The 14,623-nt window shown below is 46.8% G+C and overlaps 1 protein-coding gene across 1 annotated transcript in view; it reads right to left on the bottom strand.

Annotated features, from left to right (window-relative positions):
* Nucleotides 1-3,115: 3,115 nt before the first annotated feature.
* SEZ6L (seizure related 6 homolog like) overlaps nt 3,116-14,623 on the bottom strand; it is a 198,444-nt gene continuing 186,936 nt past the window's right edge. Inside the window, exons 13-17 of the mRNA XM_060029303.1 lie at nt 13,756-13,950; nt 10,622-10,654; nt 8,722-8,836; nt 7,269-7,371; nt 3,116-4,797 (exon numbers count right to left, since the gene is read on the bottom strand). Coding sequence (XP_059885286.1) covers nt 4,768-4,797; nt 7,269-7,371; nt 8,722-8,836; nt 10,622-10,654; nt 13,756-13,950 — 476 coding nt within the window. The 3' untranslated portion in view covers nt 3,116-4,767. The remainder of the gene's footprint in view (nt 4,798-7,268; nt 7,372-8,721; nt 8,837-10,621; nt 10,655-13,755; nt 13,951-14,623) is intronic.

The raw sequence follows: 14,623 nt of genomic DNA, 5'->3' as shown, positions 1-14,623 counted from the left end.
CATGACTGTTATGATTATTACTGTGTTATCCTGGCAGGGATCTCTTTGGTCACTGCTTTATTGTTCTCCCTCTCCTGGCCCAGGGCTGCCCATTCTGCTCAGTTTGTCTGAAGCACATTTACTAGTGCAGGTGGGTTCATGGTCTCAGGGGAAGCTCTGTCTCTCCACTATTGTTCTAAACTTGTAGGCAGCCAGGCCTGCGAAACAGAATCTTGGTTTCCGAAAGCATCCCGGGCACCCTCTGCCTTTCCGTCTTCTTTCTTCACCTTGTCTGTCCTTCCTCGGAAGCTCCTCGGTTCCATACCTGATTTTGAGTGACAGGCCCATGGATGATTCAGCCCCACCCTGGTCCTGCCAGTGGCCCCGCCCCACTGGTGAAACTTCTCTCCAGGAAACCTATCAGAAGCCCCATCCCTTCATTTTATAACGGAAGATGATTGGATAGCTGCAGGGAAGGAGCACGCCCGACGTCCAGCCAGGATGCTGCCCTACGTGCCTCCCCCACCCCGTTCTCCATTTACTGTGAGTTGTCCCTGAGGTGATAAGGCGAACTTGGAGCGTCCTTCCCCCATCCTTGAAAATTACCTAAATTTTGGATTGGATTCCCCACGTGGCCACCAGAGGGAGCATTAATCACAAAGTCCAGTCCTATCCCTCCCCTCCCTACCTACGTGTGGTCTGCCCCCTTCGGCTGCTCTGACCCCTCCCACCATGCAACCCCCTCTCTCCACCCTCCAGCCACACTGGCTGTCCCTCAAAGGGGACAAGCTCCCACTGGCCTCCCTCTGCCCCGAAGCTTCCCCAAACATCCCCGTATGGCTTTACTCTTTCAGTCCCAGTTTAAAATCACCTCCTTGACCGCCCACCCCTAACCACAGCCGCACCTGGCTCATGCCTGCACTGGTCATTCCTGGCTCGTACCCTTGCTTGTCGTCATCAGGATTTTTCTGCTTTCTTCTGGGTACCACCTGGAGGATTGCTGTCTTTGTCAAATGGAGACAGGCCAGTGATGGCTAATTGTATGCGTCAATTTGACCGGGCTAAGGGACGACCAGATAGCTGGCCAGACATTATTTTCAGGTGTGTCTGTGAGGGTGTTTCCCAAAGAGATTAGCATTTGAATTGGGAAACTGAGTAAAGATCATCACCCTCACCAAGGCAGATGGGCATCTTTGCAACCCACGGAGGGCCTGAAGAGAACAAAAGGCGGAGGATGGAGAATTTGCTGTCTGCTTGAGCTGCAGCATCTCTGCTCTCCTGTCCTCGGACACTGATGCTCCTGGTATGTCCTGCGTGGTGGTATGTGATGATGGCAGTGGACATGTCTTGTTCCAAACATTCCCCAAATGCTCCTGGAACCATTCCGAGTCAGCAGTCCTGTCTTGGCATTCAAAGTCTCAGTAGGTGTCATCCCAGCCGAATCCCCAGAAAATGGAAACATTCCACTCAGTGTCAGCCTGGAGCGTTTGTAACAAAAACCCCATAGCTTTGACTCTTTTTCATTTCTTTTATTAGCATCAATATATACAAAGTGGAAAATGACTTCATTTCATTATTCTAGCTTAGAAAGTTTGTTTTGCGTTTAATTCTATTTGGGCATAAAATGGAAATGAAAACTTCCCAGGAGAAAGCCTACCTTTGGGGGTTCCGAACAACTCAATAAAACGGGACCTCAAATGACCCAGCGACCTCAAAAACATAGGAAAGTCATACCCTTTGGATTGACCAAAAGAAAGGTCATTTTTGCCCAAGGTTCACGCTCAGCCTACACGTACCCACGTATTTGCCCAGTCCCGTCCGTCTGCTCGTACAACCATTTGGATCACGTAGCCACTTCGTTTCCTGCTGGGCTGTTCGGCAGTCTCCAAAGCTATCAGCCTGAGGTTCTGCAGGCTCTCCAAGGAGCTGGCTTCAAAAGGTCATTTTTAAAGCATGTCCGTGGAACTAAATAAGGATGGCCATCAAGTAGCAACCAGAATACTTAAGCTGGCTAAATGATTCTACCCTCTACCACCAAAAGAAGCAGAAAGATGAGTCCCAAGCTGAAGAGGGTTGAGTGTGTGCATTTTTAAAGCACAGGGTGGTAGCTGGCAGATACAGCTTATACGAATTAGCATGTAATACGCACCATCACATGCATTCTTTGAAGCTCGAAATCTCTGTAAACGTATTTCCCCGATGTTTTACAAAGAGTAGCTTGTAGGAAGGTTCAGTCTGTTCTCAAGTTTAAGATTGTATCCTGTTCAAAAATATTTAATCCCAGCGGGTTTTAACATTGAGCTTATTAAAAACAGACATGACATGAGCTGAAATGAGATGCCTGGTAAATTTTTGGCACGATTATTATGATTTGTTTTACCTTTACATATTACAAAGACACATTCAGGTATTTTAAAAAGAAAAATAGACACCGACCTGTCTTTTCAATCACACTGTACATTGTCAAGCTTGCATGATCCATCTTTTGACTAAAACAAACTTTTAAAACATGGTCACAAAAAAAATTAAAAAAATAAAACATGGTCACAGGTGCTATATGACTAGGACAGAACTAAGACATTGGAATCCTGGAAGAAAAAGAAAAATCAACACCTCTCTACCCCATCCAACAGCCAATAAGAACTCCTGGGCCATGGCCTGGCCAGTTTCAGGGAACAGGGTTAGAATAAAGATTTTATATTTTGTCAGTCTTTAGGAAAGGCAAATATTTAGTGTTCATGTAACCACAGTATGTTCTAAAATTAAATATCATTAATAGAGTTCTTCATTCTGGATGACCCAGGGTTAGGATTAGAATCAGCATCAAATAGATATAAAAGCAAAGATTTGATTCTGCCTTCAAAAAAAAGTTTGCATTATTTGCATTGCTGGTCTTTCTCCAGACATGACATCGCTCACTAATGGCCTGGAACATTTCTCCTCTGGTTCTTTCATATAACGGGGTGGGCTTTGGGCAGCTGGACAGCAGCCTTTTATTATCTCTTGCTGTGCATCATGAATGCCTGCTTGAAGAAGCAGATGAGCAGGATTCTTTTCTGACAGAAGGAAAATATTTGGGCCTCAGACCCCCCCAGGACTGAGGTCCACGGTCCCGGATGGGAGGAGGGGATGTGTGTGTGTGTGTGTGTGTGTGTGTGTGTGTGTGTACACACATGTGCAAAGCCAACTGCCATATTCTGTTTCGGATGCTTCCTAAGCAAGCTACCAAAACATGGACTCCCAGCCATTCTCCCAAAGGCATGGCAGCCAGAAAGGTCTTGTTTGAAAACCAGCTGATTTAAAACAATTCCAGAGAGCATGGGAAGGCTCCAAAGAGCACCCCAAAAGCCGCTGGGCCTCTCTGAGCCACTGGTTGACACTAGGGAGATGAATTAGCCTCACACGCACTTTTCCAAGCATCCTCACCCCTTGCCTTCTCTTTACACCTATATTTAGAAAAGAATCTTCCAGATAATCACACACTCACCAGTCCTACTGGGTTGAGGTGAAAGGACTCTGATCAAATACCAGGATGCGGGATTAATGAGATGCTAAGAGTTCCTTTCTGGCCTAAAATTCCTCCTTCTCTCCTCACTGGAGTTCAAATTGTGTGACGTGGATGCCGTTGTGGCTTTAAGCCCCCCGTTCCTGTTCCTCGGCACCTCTATGGTCAAGCATTCACGCCACCATCCAACATCCGGGCAGAGCTTCAGAGAATAGAAAAGTCGTTTCTTCTCATAGGACCCTCCCTCCCTCCAAAATACCTGATTGCAAGTGTATTCTGAAGGTGCCACCTTTTAGAGTGACAGTGCAGCACCCTGGGAGGGAAACAGAGCTCACCCCTGGATTTCTCCCCTGCAACCCAAAGCCTCTTAACACTACGGGCGGTACTGCTCACGCCTGCAAAGACTACGGATCTATCATCACAGCTTGAGGGTGGCCTTGTTGAACAAGGTGATCGATTCTGGCCCTTGGAGCATAAATTACCTGCTCTTTCATCGGTGAAAGAGTATCATTTTATTCTCTCGATTCCCTTAGCCAGCTTTGCCCCTCATCCACTTCTTCACTGGAACTCTCAGATCTCTCATCTTCTCTGAAAACTTTCCTTTGTCACCTGTCACCTTTATAGAAAGAAAACATTTTCTTAGTTTGCCAGCATCCAGCGAGGCCAGGGTGGTGAAAGAGAATGTTTGTGTAACACCTTTGCTGCCTTCAGAGGGGCCATGGGAGGGAGGGGACGGGGCAGGTTCTTTTAGCAGCTGAGGAAATTGGAAGGGAGAAAACAGACTGGTTTTGTAGTAGTGCTGTTTAAGTCTCTGTGCTAAATTTCAACCCAAGTTAATCCAACAAGAAATGCCCTTTTCCAACCTAACCTTGGGACTTAGATTTGTACGAAAAACACCATGGGCATGGATCCTGAAGATGCATGCAAGTCGATGCAGCCGTAGCACGGCATTGCTGATAGGAGAAACAGCCTGTTGCTGTTTTGTTTTTTTCCTTTTCCCTCTACTGCTGTGTTTGCTATTTTACAGGTCCTCCACCTGCCTTCAGGATTGAGGCTGTACCACAAATTTGGCTGCAGCTGCAATACATCCAACCACACCTATTTCGATTTTAAATATAATAAATACAGTGAAGAAAACAGAAAGTCTTCAGTAAAGAGTCTAAAGAAAAGACAGCCGACACTCTGGGCTTTCCATCAAATGCCACATGGTCTCTGGATGAATTTCTCGAGGAGGCTGTAGTTGAGTTTGTATCTGTAAGTTCCCTTCTCACGTGGAGCTCTCTCTAGATGGAAACTTCATACTCTCTGGTTTCCTGTGTGAGAGAGAAGCACAGATCTGTTGACCCCTTGCGTGGCAGAGTGACTCATGAATCGTTCTGGATCTTCACCCTTCTCTGTATCCAAGATATTGGACATAGGACTTTGCAGTGCTCTTTACTCTAAACTTGACTTGCTTTTACCAATGGGTTATGGGAAAGTGGGTCATAAGAGGGGCCTGAAAAGTGCCTGTGTGTTTCTGCTGCTGGCGTCCTGCCCTTCTGCCTTCACCACGAGTAGAGCATGCCTTGATGGCCTTTAGTGCCGGCAAGAAGATGAGAGTCATGGACAGCAGACCTGAGTCATCAGCCAACCACAGATGTGTGAGTGAGCACTGCCAAACCAGGACTACCACCCAGCTGAAACTAGCTGAAAACACTGTCCCATGGACTGATGAGCAAATTAACGCTTGTTACTTTGAGCGACTGAGTTTTGGGATTGTTACTCAGCATTATCATAGTGCTAGGTGACTGATACATACACGAATAAGTCTTAATAAGGTCTAGTTTCTAAAGGGCTATTTTTCATCAGCTTGACCTTCTCTGAGGATTCAGAAACAAGCTATACACAATGTAAAATAACATATGACCTTGTCTTACCAGTGCCATATCTAAAATGACCACAACACGTAGGCAGCAACCAGTTCAATTTCTCCAATACTCGTGGAGTGTGTGTAATATACTCCAGGCCCCCAGGGCAGAGGAGTAGGGAGATATAAGAAGTCATAGGCTCGGCCCCATGTCACTGTCACATGCTTTAATGGAGGTCTACAGTTCCCACTGGGTCAACACAGATAAGCAATTCTGTCTGTGCTTCATGGTAGATGCAAGTCTGGGGGGCAGGCTCCAAGGTGGTCCTCATGGTCCCCAACCTCCTGGTATTCACATTCCTTGTATGATCCCTTCCCCTTAACTGTATGCAGAACCTATGATTTGCTTCTAAGCAACAGAATACAGCAAAGGTGCTAGGATGTCACTGCCGTGTTTATATTTTGTAGGATTGTGACCTCTCTCTCTCTCTCTCGCTGACTCTGAAAAAGCAAGCTGCCATGTTGTGAGTTGTTCTATGGAGAGGGACACATACAAAGGAGCTGAGGTTGACAGCATGCAAGAAACTGAGCCCCTTAGTCCAACGACCTGCAAGAAACTGGATGCTGTCAACAGTCATGTGAGCTTGGAAGTGGATCCTTCCCCAGTCAAGCCGCAGATGAGACTGCAGCCTTGACTGACACCTTGATTGTAGCCTGTGAGTCCTGGAGCAGAGGACCTACATTAGCTGTGCCTGGACTCCTGACCTACAGAATCTATGGGGTAATAAATGTGTGTCCTTTAGGCTCCTAAATTTGCAAAAATATCATTACACATCAATTGATAACAGGAGGTCAGAGGAAGCAGCAGTGCTGCAAGGTTAGCACGGACACGGAACAAGTTTATGCCCCCAATATTGGGAGATGATTGTACATCGTCACACAGTGAATTTGAAGGTTGTGGTTTTGCAAACGCATGACCAGCCTTCTTGTTCTTCACACATGCCTCTGGGCCTTTGCACGTGCTCTCCTGTCTTCCTGGCATCTTTTTCAGCCACCTGATATGACTCAGCTTTCTCAAAGATGAGATGAGATGGCCTTCTCCCATCCCATCACACACTCATAGCACCCTGTCCAATTTCTTTCATGGCCCTTAAAAATTACGGTTTGTTGCAATCAAGATATTCACTGGCGTATTTGATTGTTTGAGGTTCAAGGAGAGGCAAGAGAGGCTAACAGAGTTTGCATCCTGGCTGCAGGCTGTGTGTTCTGGCTGTGTGCAATCTTGACCAAATCGTTTTTCCTCTCCCTGAACCTCAATGTCCTCATCAGCCAATCAGAAATAACTAGAGAATCCATCACAAAGAGTTACAAGGATTGAAGGGGATTATGCATTTAAGGCGCCTGGCCCATAATATTACTATTACCATTACTACTACTACTACTACTACTATTATTGGTATCTGTCTCCTTTGTGAGCTTATAAGCTCATTAACGGAAGGACTGTGTCTATTTGGTTCAGCTGTGTCCCTAGTACCAACACAAGGCTGCTGCTCAAATGTGTGGGGACGGTGCACACTGCCATTCAATAAGGAATGTAGTTTAATAAGATGTTGGGAATGCTGCCCACTGCCACCAGGCCACCGCTGGGCTCGGACCCATTTTGGCTGTCTCTCCATGGGTCTCTGGTGCAGCCCCTTCTTTCTGTGGCCATTCTGCTAAGAACAAAGAGTTACAGGCTTGTCATCAATTCCCAGAACGAGCTGAGTTCTCCAGCAGTTACCTCAATAGGGGTCTTGGCGGGGATGAGACAGGAGGACCACTGGCCATGCCTTTCTGCCAGCAGCATCGCGAGCAAAAAGAAATTGAACCTCCCGTTTTGATGTCGATGGATTCAGAGCAAAGAGGGAGGCACCAGGGAGAGAAGAGAGACCCACTCACCCCTGTCTCATAAATGGGGTTGTCAAACTCGGTTTCCACGGTGATCTGGCTGTAGGGGTGGGAGTACATCAGGGGCAGGCGGAGGTTGGAGTAATAGCGGCATCTGGAGAAGAGACGGTGAAGGGAAGAGAAGTTACTTTTCCTGGACGAGGAGACACCTTACAGTCCCTCAGGGGAATGGTGGGTGCCACTTCCTGAGCATGGGCACCTCCATGGATAACAAGGAGGATGTGTGGAGACGGCCTCTTGTAAGTGAGAATCCGAGTGGGGTTAAAGCTGAAATCATAATCGCTCTCAACTTCTAACCCAGTCGGTGATCCTTAAAACCCCGGACCTCCCCTTACTGGAGCTTAATGTGTTTTCTCCTGTAAGATGATACAAGTCCCTCTTTAATGCAAAGGGCAAGCGCAATAATAATGAGCATTTATTAAGTATATACCGTGTTGCCTCAGAGCAGCCTTCCCTGACCACCTATTTAGATCTGGTCTCTGTTCCCACACCCTGTCTCTTTCCTTTATTGTGTTTATTATAGTGTGTGATAACGTGTGTATTTCTCCTCTTCCCCCTTCCAGACTGTGAGCTCCTAGGGACCATTTAAAGTAGGCAAATGCCTGCCTCAGGGCCTTTGCACATGGCTGCTTCTCTGCCTGGAATCCTCCTCTTCCAGATATCTGCATAGTTTACTCATTGTTGCTTTCAAGCTCTTACTCAAATGTGATTTCTCACTGGGGCCTCCTCCACCCCTCCCCCACTTAAAATGCAACCACTGCCTCACCCCAGCTCCCTTTTTCTCTCTTCTAAGTTTTCTTTTTCTCCCTGCATTTTTCACCTTCTAATGTACTACTTACTTTTATATTATACTTTACTTATTGTCTCTCTTCCCCCATTAGAACCTGTGCCCCACATGTCAACGATTTCTTTTTGTTTTGTTCACAATGGTCTTAGAGCCCAGAAAATGGCCTGGTACAGAGTCGGTGCTCAATAATTGTGAAATTGAACGAATTAGTGAATATGCTAGCCATAGATGAATATCTTCCTTCCTTGTTAAAGGCACGTTCTATGATCCCCGACACCTGGGACAATGACATTAGACTGTCAGTACATACATGTTGAGTAAGTGAGGGAATGAATGAGTGAATGAAGGAGAGAATGAGTCAGTGTGCCTGGCAATAGGAAATGTCTCTCTCTCCCGTTAAACATTAGCTCTGTGGGGTCAGGAGAGTGTCTTCTGATTTGCTGCTGCATGCTCAGCCCTCCTACCATGAAGGGTTGGCAGGCGCACGATCTAAATACTTCTCAGAGTTGAACTGAATCACACCATCCCTTCAATCACACAAATGCCACTGTCCCCAAGAGTGGAGACCTTGAGGCTCAGGGTCCATGACGAGCCCAGCCCCTCAGCACGCTGGTCGCCGAGTGGGTGAGAGCCCCACTCCCACCCGAAGCCCCGTACCTGGTGATGTAAATGTAGGCTCCTCCCAGCAGCAAGGAGATGAGGAGGGCCGGGATGAAGATAGCCAGTGCCACGTTTCCCCCTTCCAGAGACGTCTCGGCTGCCGCTTCTGCTACTAAATGCACAAGCCGGTGAAGGCCCCTGGCTCCCAGGGGAGTACCCGCCCTCCCAGCCCTGCACCCACTCCAAGACCTAATGTCACAGGGCCAGCCACTGGAGAACCATCTCCAGAAGGGAGAAGAGGCAAAGAGTAAAGGAAATGGTGCTGGTTCTTGGCAACAGAGCCCCAGACCTATTCTTGGATGGGGTGGTCATCAGTTGAAATCTGGTTAAAATCCAATTCCAGGGAAGACCTGGAGAAAATCCCCAACGTGCTAACTGGAAAGGCAGATTTGCTTGACAGTCCATGGAGAAGACAGAGTTGTGTCTAGACTGGCAGGTCCCTCCCAGACCTGCTCAATCAGACCCTCCAGCAGAGGGTGCTGAGCAGCTGGGTCAGTGCTCGGTACCTGCACACCTCATGGCACCCCAACCGCACACCCCATGACACCCTAACCATGAAGACACAGCTTTCACCCTCAGAGGCCACGGCTGCACACTCTCAGGCAACCCTCTCGGCCTCACCTGGGGCCTCCCGCTACCTCCCAGTGGTTAGAGGAAATCACAAGAACTATGATGATTATTGTGGAGGTGGAGGCGGGGAAGGGGGCGTTTTCCGAGAAAGGCTTGAAGGCAGACTCCACATCCCTTCTGGACACACTCTGCCGTTCTCCACAGCCACGTCTAACAGAGCTCGGCGTTAAGCAAATCTGCAATCCGTTAGCCACCACTCCTTGGGTCTGAAAAATCAGTCTTAATACCCATGATAAATGTGCGAGCCCAGAACATTACGATGGCATCACACCCGCTGAGCAACCCAGGCCTTTGAGATGTTCTCATGGTCCATTGGCCGGTGCAAGACAGCGAAGGAAGGGCCTGCATAGAGCCTAACACCACAAATGCCCTTCTTCTTCTAGCGGAGTGACCGATACATGCTCCCCACAGCCTACACATGTATTTGAGCTCCAGCTCTGTCTGCTTGGATTAAAATGTCATCTGTTGCAGAAGAGAGCAACTAATGACATGTAATTTCCACTGCCCCAGATTCTGAGTGAACAATTTATTGTCAGAAAGATAAGTGGCTCCAAAAATAATTTAAAAAACTGTCCAATTGGTTAAAACTTTTTTTTTAAACAAAATATGTTATTTTTTTCCTGACACGACAGCCCAGTGAGTGGTTTTGTACCAAACTGAACGAAGGTTATACAGAATGCAGAACATTTTACGTGTAGGATGCATTGAAAAGGGAAGATAAAACAAAATCCTGGATCACTTTTAGCATCTGTTCCACATTAATAAATCTCACTTGGTAATTTCTAACAAGAACAGAAAACAAGGGGGATCCAGGGACAGCTATTTTGGGGAAGAAAAAGACGGAGGGGAAAACAGACCACAGAGCATCCCCTGGGGAAGACCCTTCCCTCCCAAAACCAGGAGCTTGCTCAGCATGAAGGGTGAGGCATCTCTGGATTTAGCTCCCCCAAATAGCACCACATGGCTGCAAAGTTTTACAAGAGGGTATGTGTTTCTCAGGCACGTGAACTCCCAGATGTTTTTACCTCGTCATCATGAACAGAACGGGCGTCAAATCTCTTTTAGGTCATAGTTAGGACTATAAGTTACAAATTCAATGATTTTTTTTTTCTTTACAATGTCATTTGTTTTGAAATTATCCTCAGCAGTGTGAAGGCAGCATTTCTGCTTAACTTTCTGTTAACGCCTCGATAAGGATCTCCAAGGACCTTCCCTTGCTTTCTGCCATTAGCTCGGTTTATGGGATTTTTTTCTTCGTGGGACTCACCTTCTAAAGCGTGTTCGAAGCTGTCTTGATTAACTGAAAGAGAAATTGGAGCATTGATCAATGTCAAGTGAATTCACTCTGTTTGCATGAAGCATCCCCCCCCCCCCCGCAATTAGGTGCAAAAGTCCATTCCATGCTTTGCTGTAGTGCTGTGGTTTTGTTTATTTTTTTAAATCTTAGGCTACCGGAATTAGTGGAAATGCCTCATTCCCTTCCTAGGTTCCTGAGAGAAGATGAGACAGATATGAAAGGAAAAGGACAATAATGACTGAATACTCACCATATGTCAGATACTGGGCATCAAGAGCTTTATATATATTTGCTCACTTAACACTCACAACAATCTCATTAGGTAGATACTATTCTCATCCCCATTTAACAGATAAGCAAACAGAGGTTCAGAGAAGCGAAGTGATTTCTCTGACACCACACAGCTCCTAAGTGATGGAGGCAGGATTTAAACTTGCTTGGCTTTCTTGGGCCTTTGCTCTGAACTACATAGTCCTGGTCTCTTCAGTGTTTTTGTGTCGGACCAAGGCTGATGAATGGTGAGGGGCAAGACAAAATTCCAAATCCAAAATCCTGAGCCCAGCCAGAGGTGAAATTGTTTTCCTGCTTTGAAATATACATTTATATGAACCTTTCTAACTTCACTTTTATTCCATATTGATTTGGAATATAGGATTTTTATTCCATATTTTCATTCCTTCATTGCCATAGACTGGAACTCTCTGGAGTTGGTTTATTTCCCTGGGTTCCCTGTACAACTCCTCTGGAAGTTCAGGATGATGGGGGCTGGTGTCTTCATGCTTTGGCATCCAAGTCATCATGATAGCTGAGCACAAAAATATACCCACAGGGACGGGGTTCAGGGATGCAAAACCCCCAGAGTGAAGGGCTTCGATGGAAAGATTGCATGATAAGGTCGTGGGAGGAGCTGGCCCCCAAAGGCCCAGCAATAGCGGTGTCCTACATAATACGGAGATTTCCTAGTTAGAGCTTTGGTCAAAGTGACTCTCTGACTTTCATCGTTATCATGTGATGATAACAAAACCAGCCGACAAAAAAGCTAACTAACTGACTGCAGACATCTCTGGAGCCAGGGCATTAGGAAAATGGAAAGATTAAGGCAGATGCTTCCTACCCAAGACATGAATGGGACCTTGACTGCGTGTCTGGGAGGGCATGAGCTTCCATGAAATCTTAGAAATGGAAGGAAATGTTGAACCTCTGAGTGTGATCAGTGGGCCCCGGGGGCACGTGCTAAGAGGCAGCTTCCTGGGCCCTTTCCTGGACCTGCCAGGGCAGCGTCCTTGGGAACCCAGGGCCCCTGAGTCCCAGGGGGTGGTCTCACACTGGTGCTCTGTCATTTCTCCAACTCCAGACCACAAACGATGGACCCCACTTTTTTGGGGAAGAGGAAGTGATTTATTATTTCATGACAGAGTTGGCAGGGTGGGTCACAGGAGTGGAAGTGGAGAGGAGAGAAAAGGGCAATGGTCTCCCAAGACAATGTCTTTCCTGCTAGACGGTCTGTCGTACCTGAGGGGCCAGCACTGCCTCACCCGGTGGGGTTTCAAGGGCAGGGAATTTATAATTAGCAGAAGTGGGTTCAAATCCTAAATTTGTCTTATACCAGTTGTGTGGTTTGGGGTAAGTCACTTAACCTCTGTGAGCTTCTCTGTCCACATTTGTGAAATGGGTATGACGGCTCACCTCTCTCAGAGTATGGTCACGAGGCTTCAATGGGGTGATGCAGGGAAAATCTTTTTTTATAGGTACAATTCACATGACATAAAATTAACCATTTTAATTCAGTGCCCAATTCAGGGGCGTTTAGTACGTTCACAATGTTGTGCAAGCATCCCCTCTATCTAGTTCTAAAACGTTTTCATCATCTCAAAAGGAGATTCGGTACCAAGTAAGCAGTTGCTCTTCCCTCCCCACCAGCCCCTGGGGAGCTCTACTCTGAGTTCCATCCCTACGGATTTACCTACTCTGGACATTTCATTCGAACTGAATCATACAATACGTGACCTTTTGTGTCTGGCTTCTTTTCACCGAGCATCACCTTTTCAAGGTCCATCCATGTTATAGCATTCCTTTTTATGGCTGAACAATATTCCCTTATATGAACATGCCACATTCTGCTTACCCATTCACCAGCTGATGGACATTTGGGTTGTTTCCATCTTTTGTGAATAATGCTGCTACGATCATTTGTACAAGTGTTGGTTTGAATACCTGTTTTCAATTACTTTGTGCCTATACCCAGGAGTAGAAATTCTGGCCGGGAAAGTATTTTTAAGCCTGAACGCTGGACTTCATGAACGAGCATTTGGGGATCCGCTGAAGTTACGGGTTCCCAAGTAGACATGTAAAACTGCATGTTTCAGTTCCCCCGGGGGAGAGAATTCAGAGCTTTCTGCCTGATTCTCAAAAGGGTACTAACACCATAAAAGGTTAAATCCACTTGCCTAAAGCGTTGAACGTACTTAGGATATGATTATGAATTTCACACCTCAAAGACACGGATAAATGGATCCAAATCTCACTAGGTGTGCCCTAACTTAATTTCAACGATGAGTGGTTCACTGATTCTAAAATACACTTCCCCCCGTTTTCACCATCTCTGAGATGGGGGGTGTCTTACAATCACTGGGGTATTACAATCGCTGCCACCAGGTGGCGCTCAAGATGCCTGTGCTTGTGCAATCATCAGCCCAGGACCATCAGTACCTGGAGGATAGGTGTGAGCATCTTGGGAGAACGCCCAGAGGCGACAGGGGAACACCCATCACCCTTCGGAACCAAGTGGTGGTGGGGAAACGTTTCAGCCACGCTGTCCAAGCAGGAGCCAAAAGCAGGCTGCCTCTCCTTTATGATAAAAACCTAAGCTCTTTTAGTAAGTAAAAACAAAAATGCTAAGCAAGGAGAAGGCACCATGTCATAGTTTAATTGGAAGCCATGTCCTTCCTCAGCAGTGCAGAAAATAACGGTGGTGTCTTAGATTTAGTGAAACACAGTAGCCTGGCTTTTTAGAGCAAGTTTAGAATCGCTGCAAGTCAGTCTTTACATCTCTGGGTCCCTCATTCCCCGGGACTCCGGGGGTGGGGAGGCGGTGGTTTCTTTACCTTTACAGACGGGCAGTGGCCCATTCCAGTGGGATGGCTGTCCCAGGATGCATCGAATGGTCACTTCGCCCATGAGCTCGAAGCCCTCATAGCACATGAAGGTGAGGGACTCTCCTGGCAGGTAGAGTCGTTTGTACAGGATTTGGTACCCATTTTCAGGTAACCCTGGGTTGTCACATGCCAGGGACTCCTCCGCTGAAATGCAAGCCAAAAGGAGCTCTGATGAGACGATGTAAATCTCTGGGGACTCCTACTCAGAGCCTGTGTGATCCGAGGCCAGTCTCTCCAGCATCATTTCTCTGCATCCCCACCTTGAACTGAACTGTTGCCCACTCCTCAAACTCCCCTTTCCCTCTCCCACCTCTGGGCATGGGTTACACATGGGCACAGTAGGATATACTGAGCTGTGGAATCTGGGTTAAAAATCTGGGTTCTGCTACTTACTAGCTGTGTGACCTCCAGCAAGGGCCACAACCTCTCTGAGCTTCAGTTTCCTCATCAGTAAAATGGCAATAATAGCAGTACCTACCTCACAGGGACTTGGAAGATTAAACAAGATAACGTGCAAATGCTTTAGCACGCCCTTGAAATGTAAGTACTCAGTAAATAATGGACGGTGGTGTCGCTAAATTATGAAATATTCCTCCTGCTTCTCACCTTATACCTCATCTGCCCACACAGCCGGGATACGTCTTGTTTTTCAATACTCAGTCCTCATATCTCCTCCTTCAGGAAGCCTTCCGTGATGCCCCCTACCCCTAATTGAGTCACTAATCTCTCCGGCTCTTCCTCCACCACAGCATTGCATACACTGTATTGTATTTAATTATTTACTAACAGTCTCCCTCACTCGAGATGAGCCTGTTCA

The sequence above is a fragment of the Delphinus delphis genome, chromosome 13 (genome assembly GCF_949987515.2).
Source record: "Delphinus delphis chromosome 13, mDelDel1.2, whole genome shotgun sequence".
NCBI lineage: Eukaryota > Metazoa > Chordata > Mammalia > Artiodactyla > Delphinidae > Delphinus > Delphinus delphis.
The sequence above is the reverse complement of the archived record's forward strand: the minus strand, read 5'-3'. Positions and strand labels throughout refer to the sequence as shown.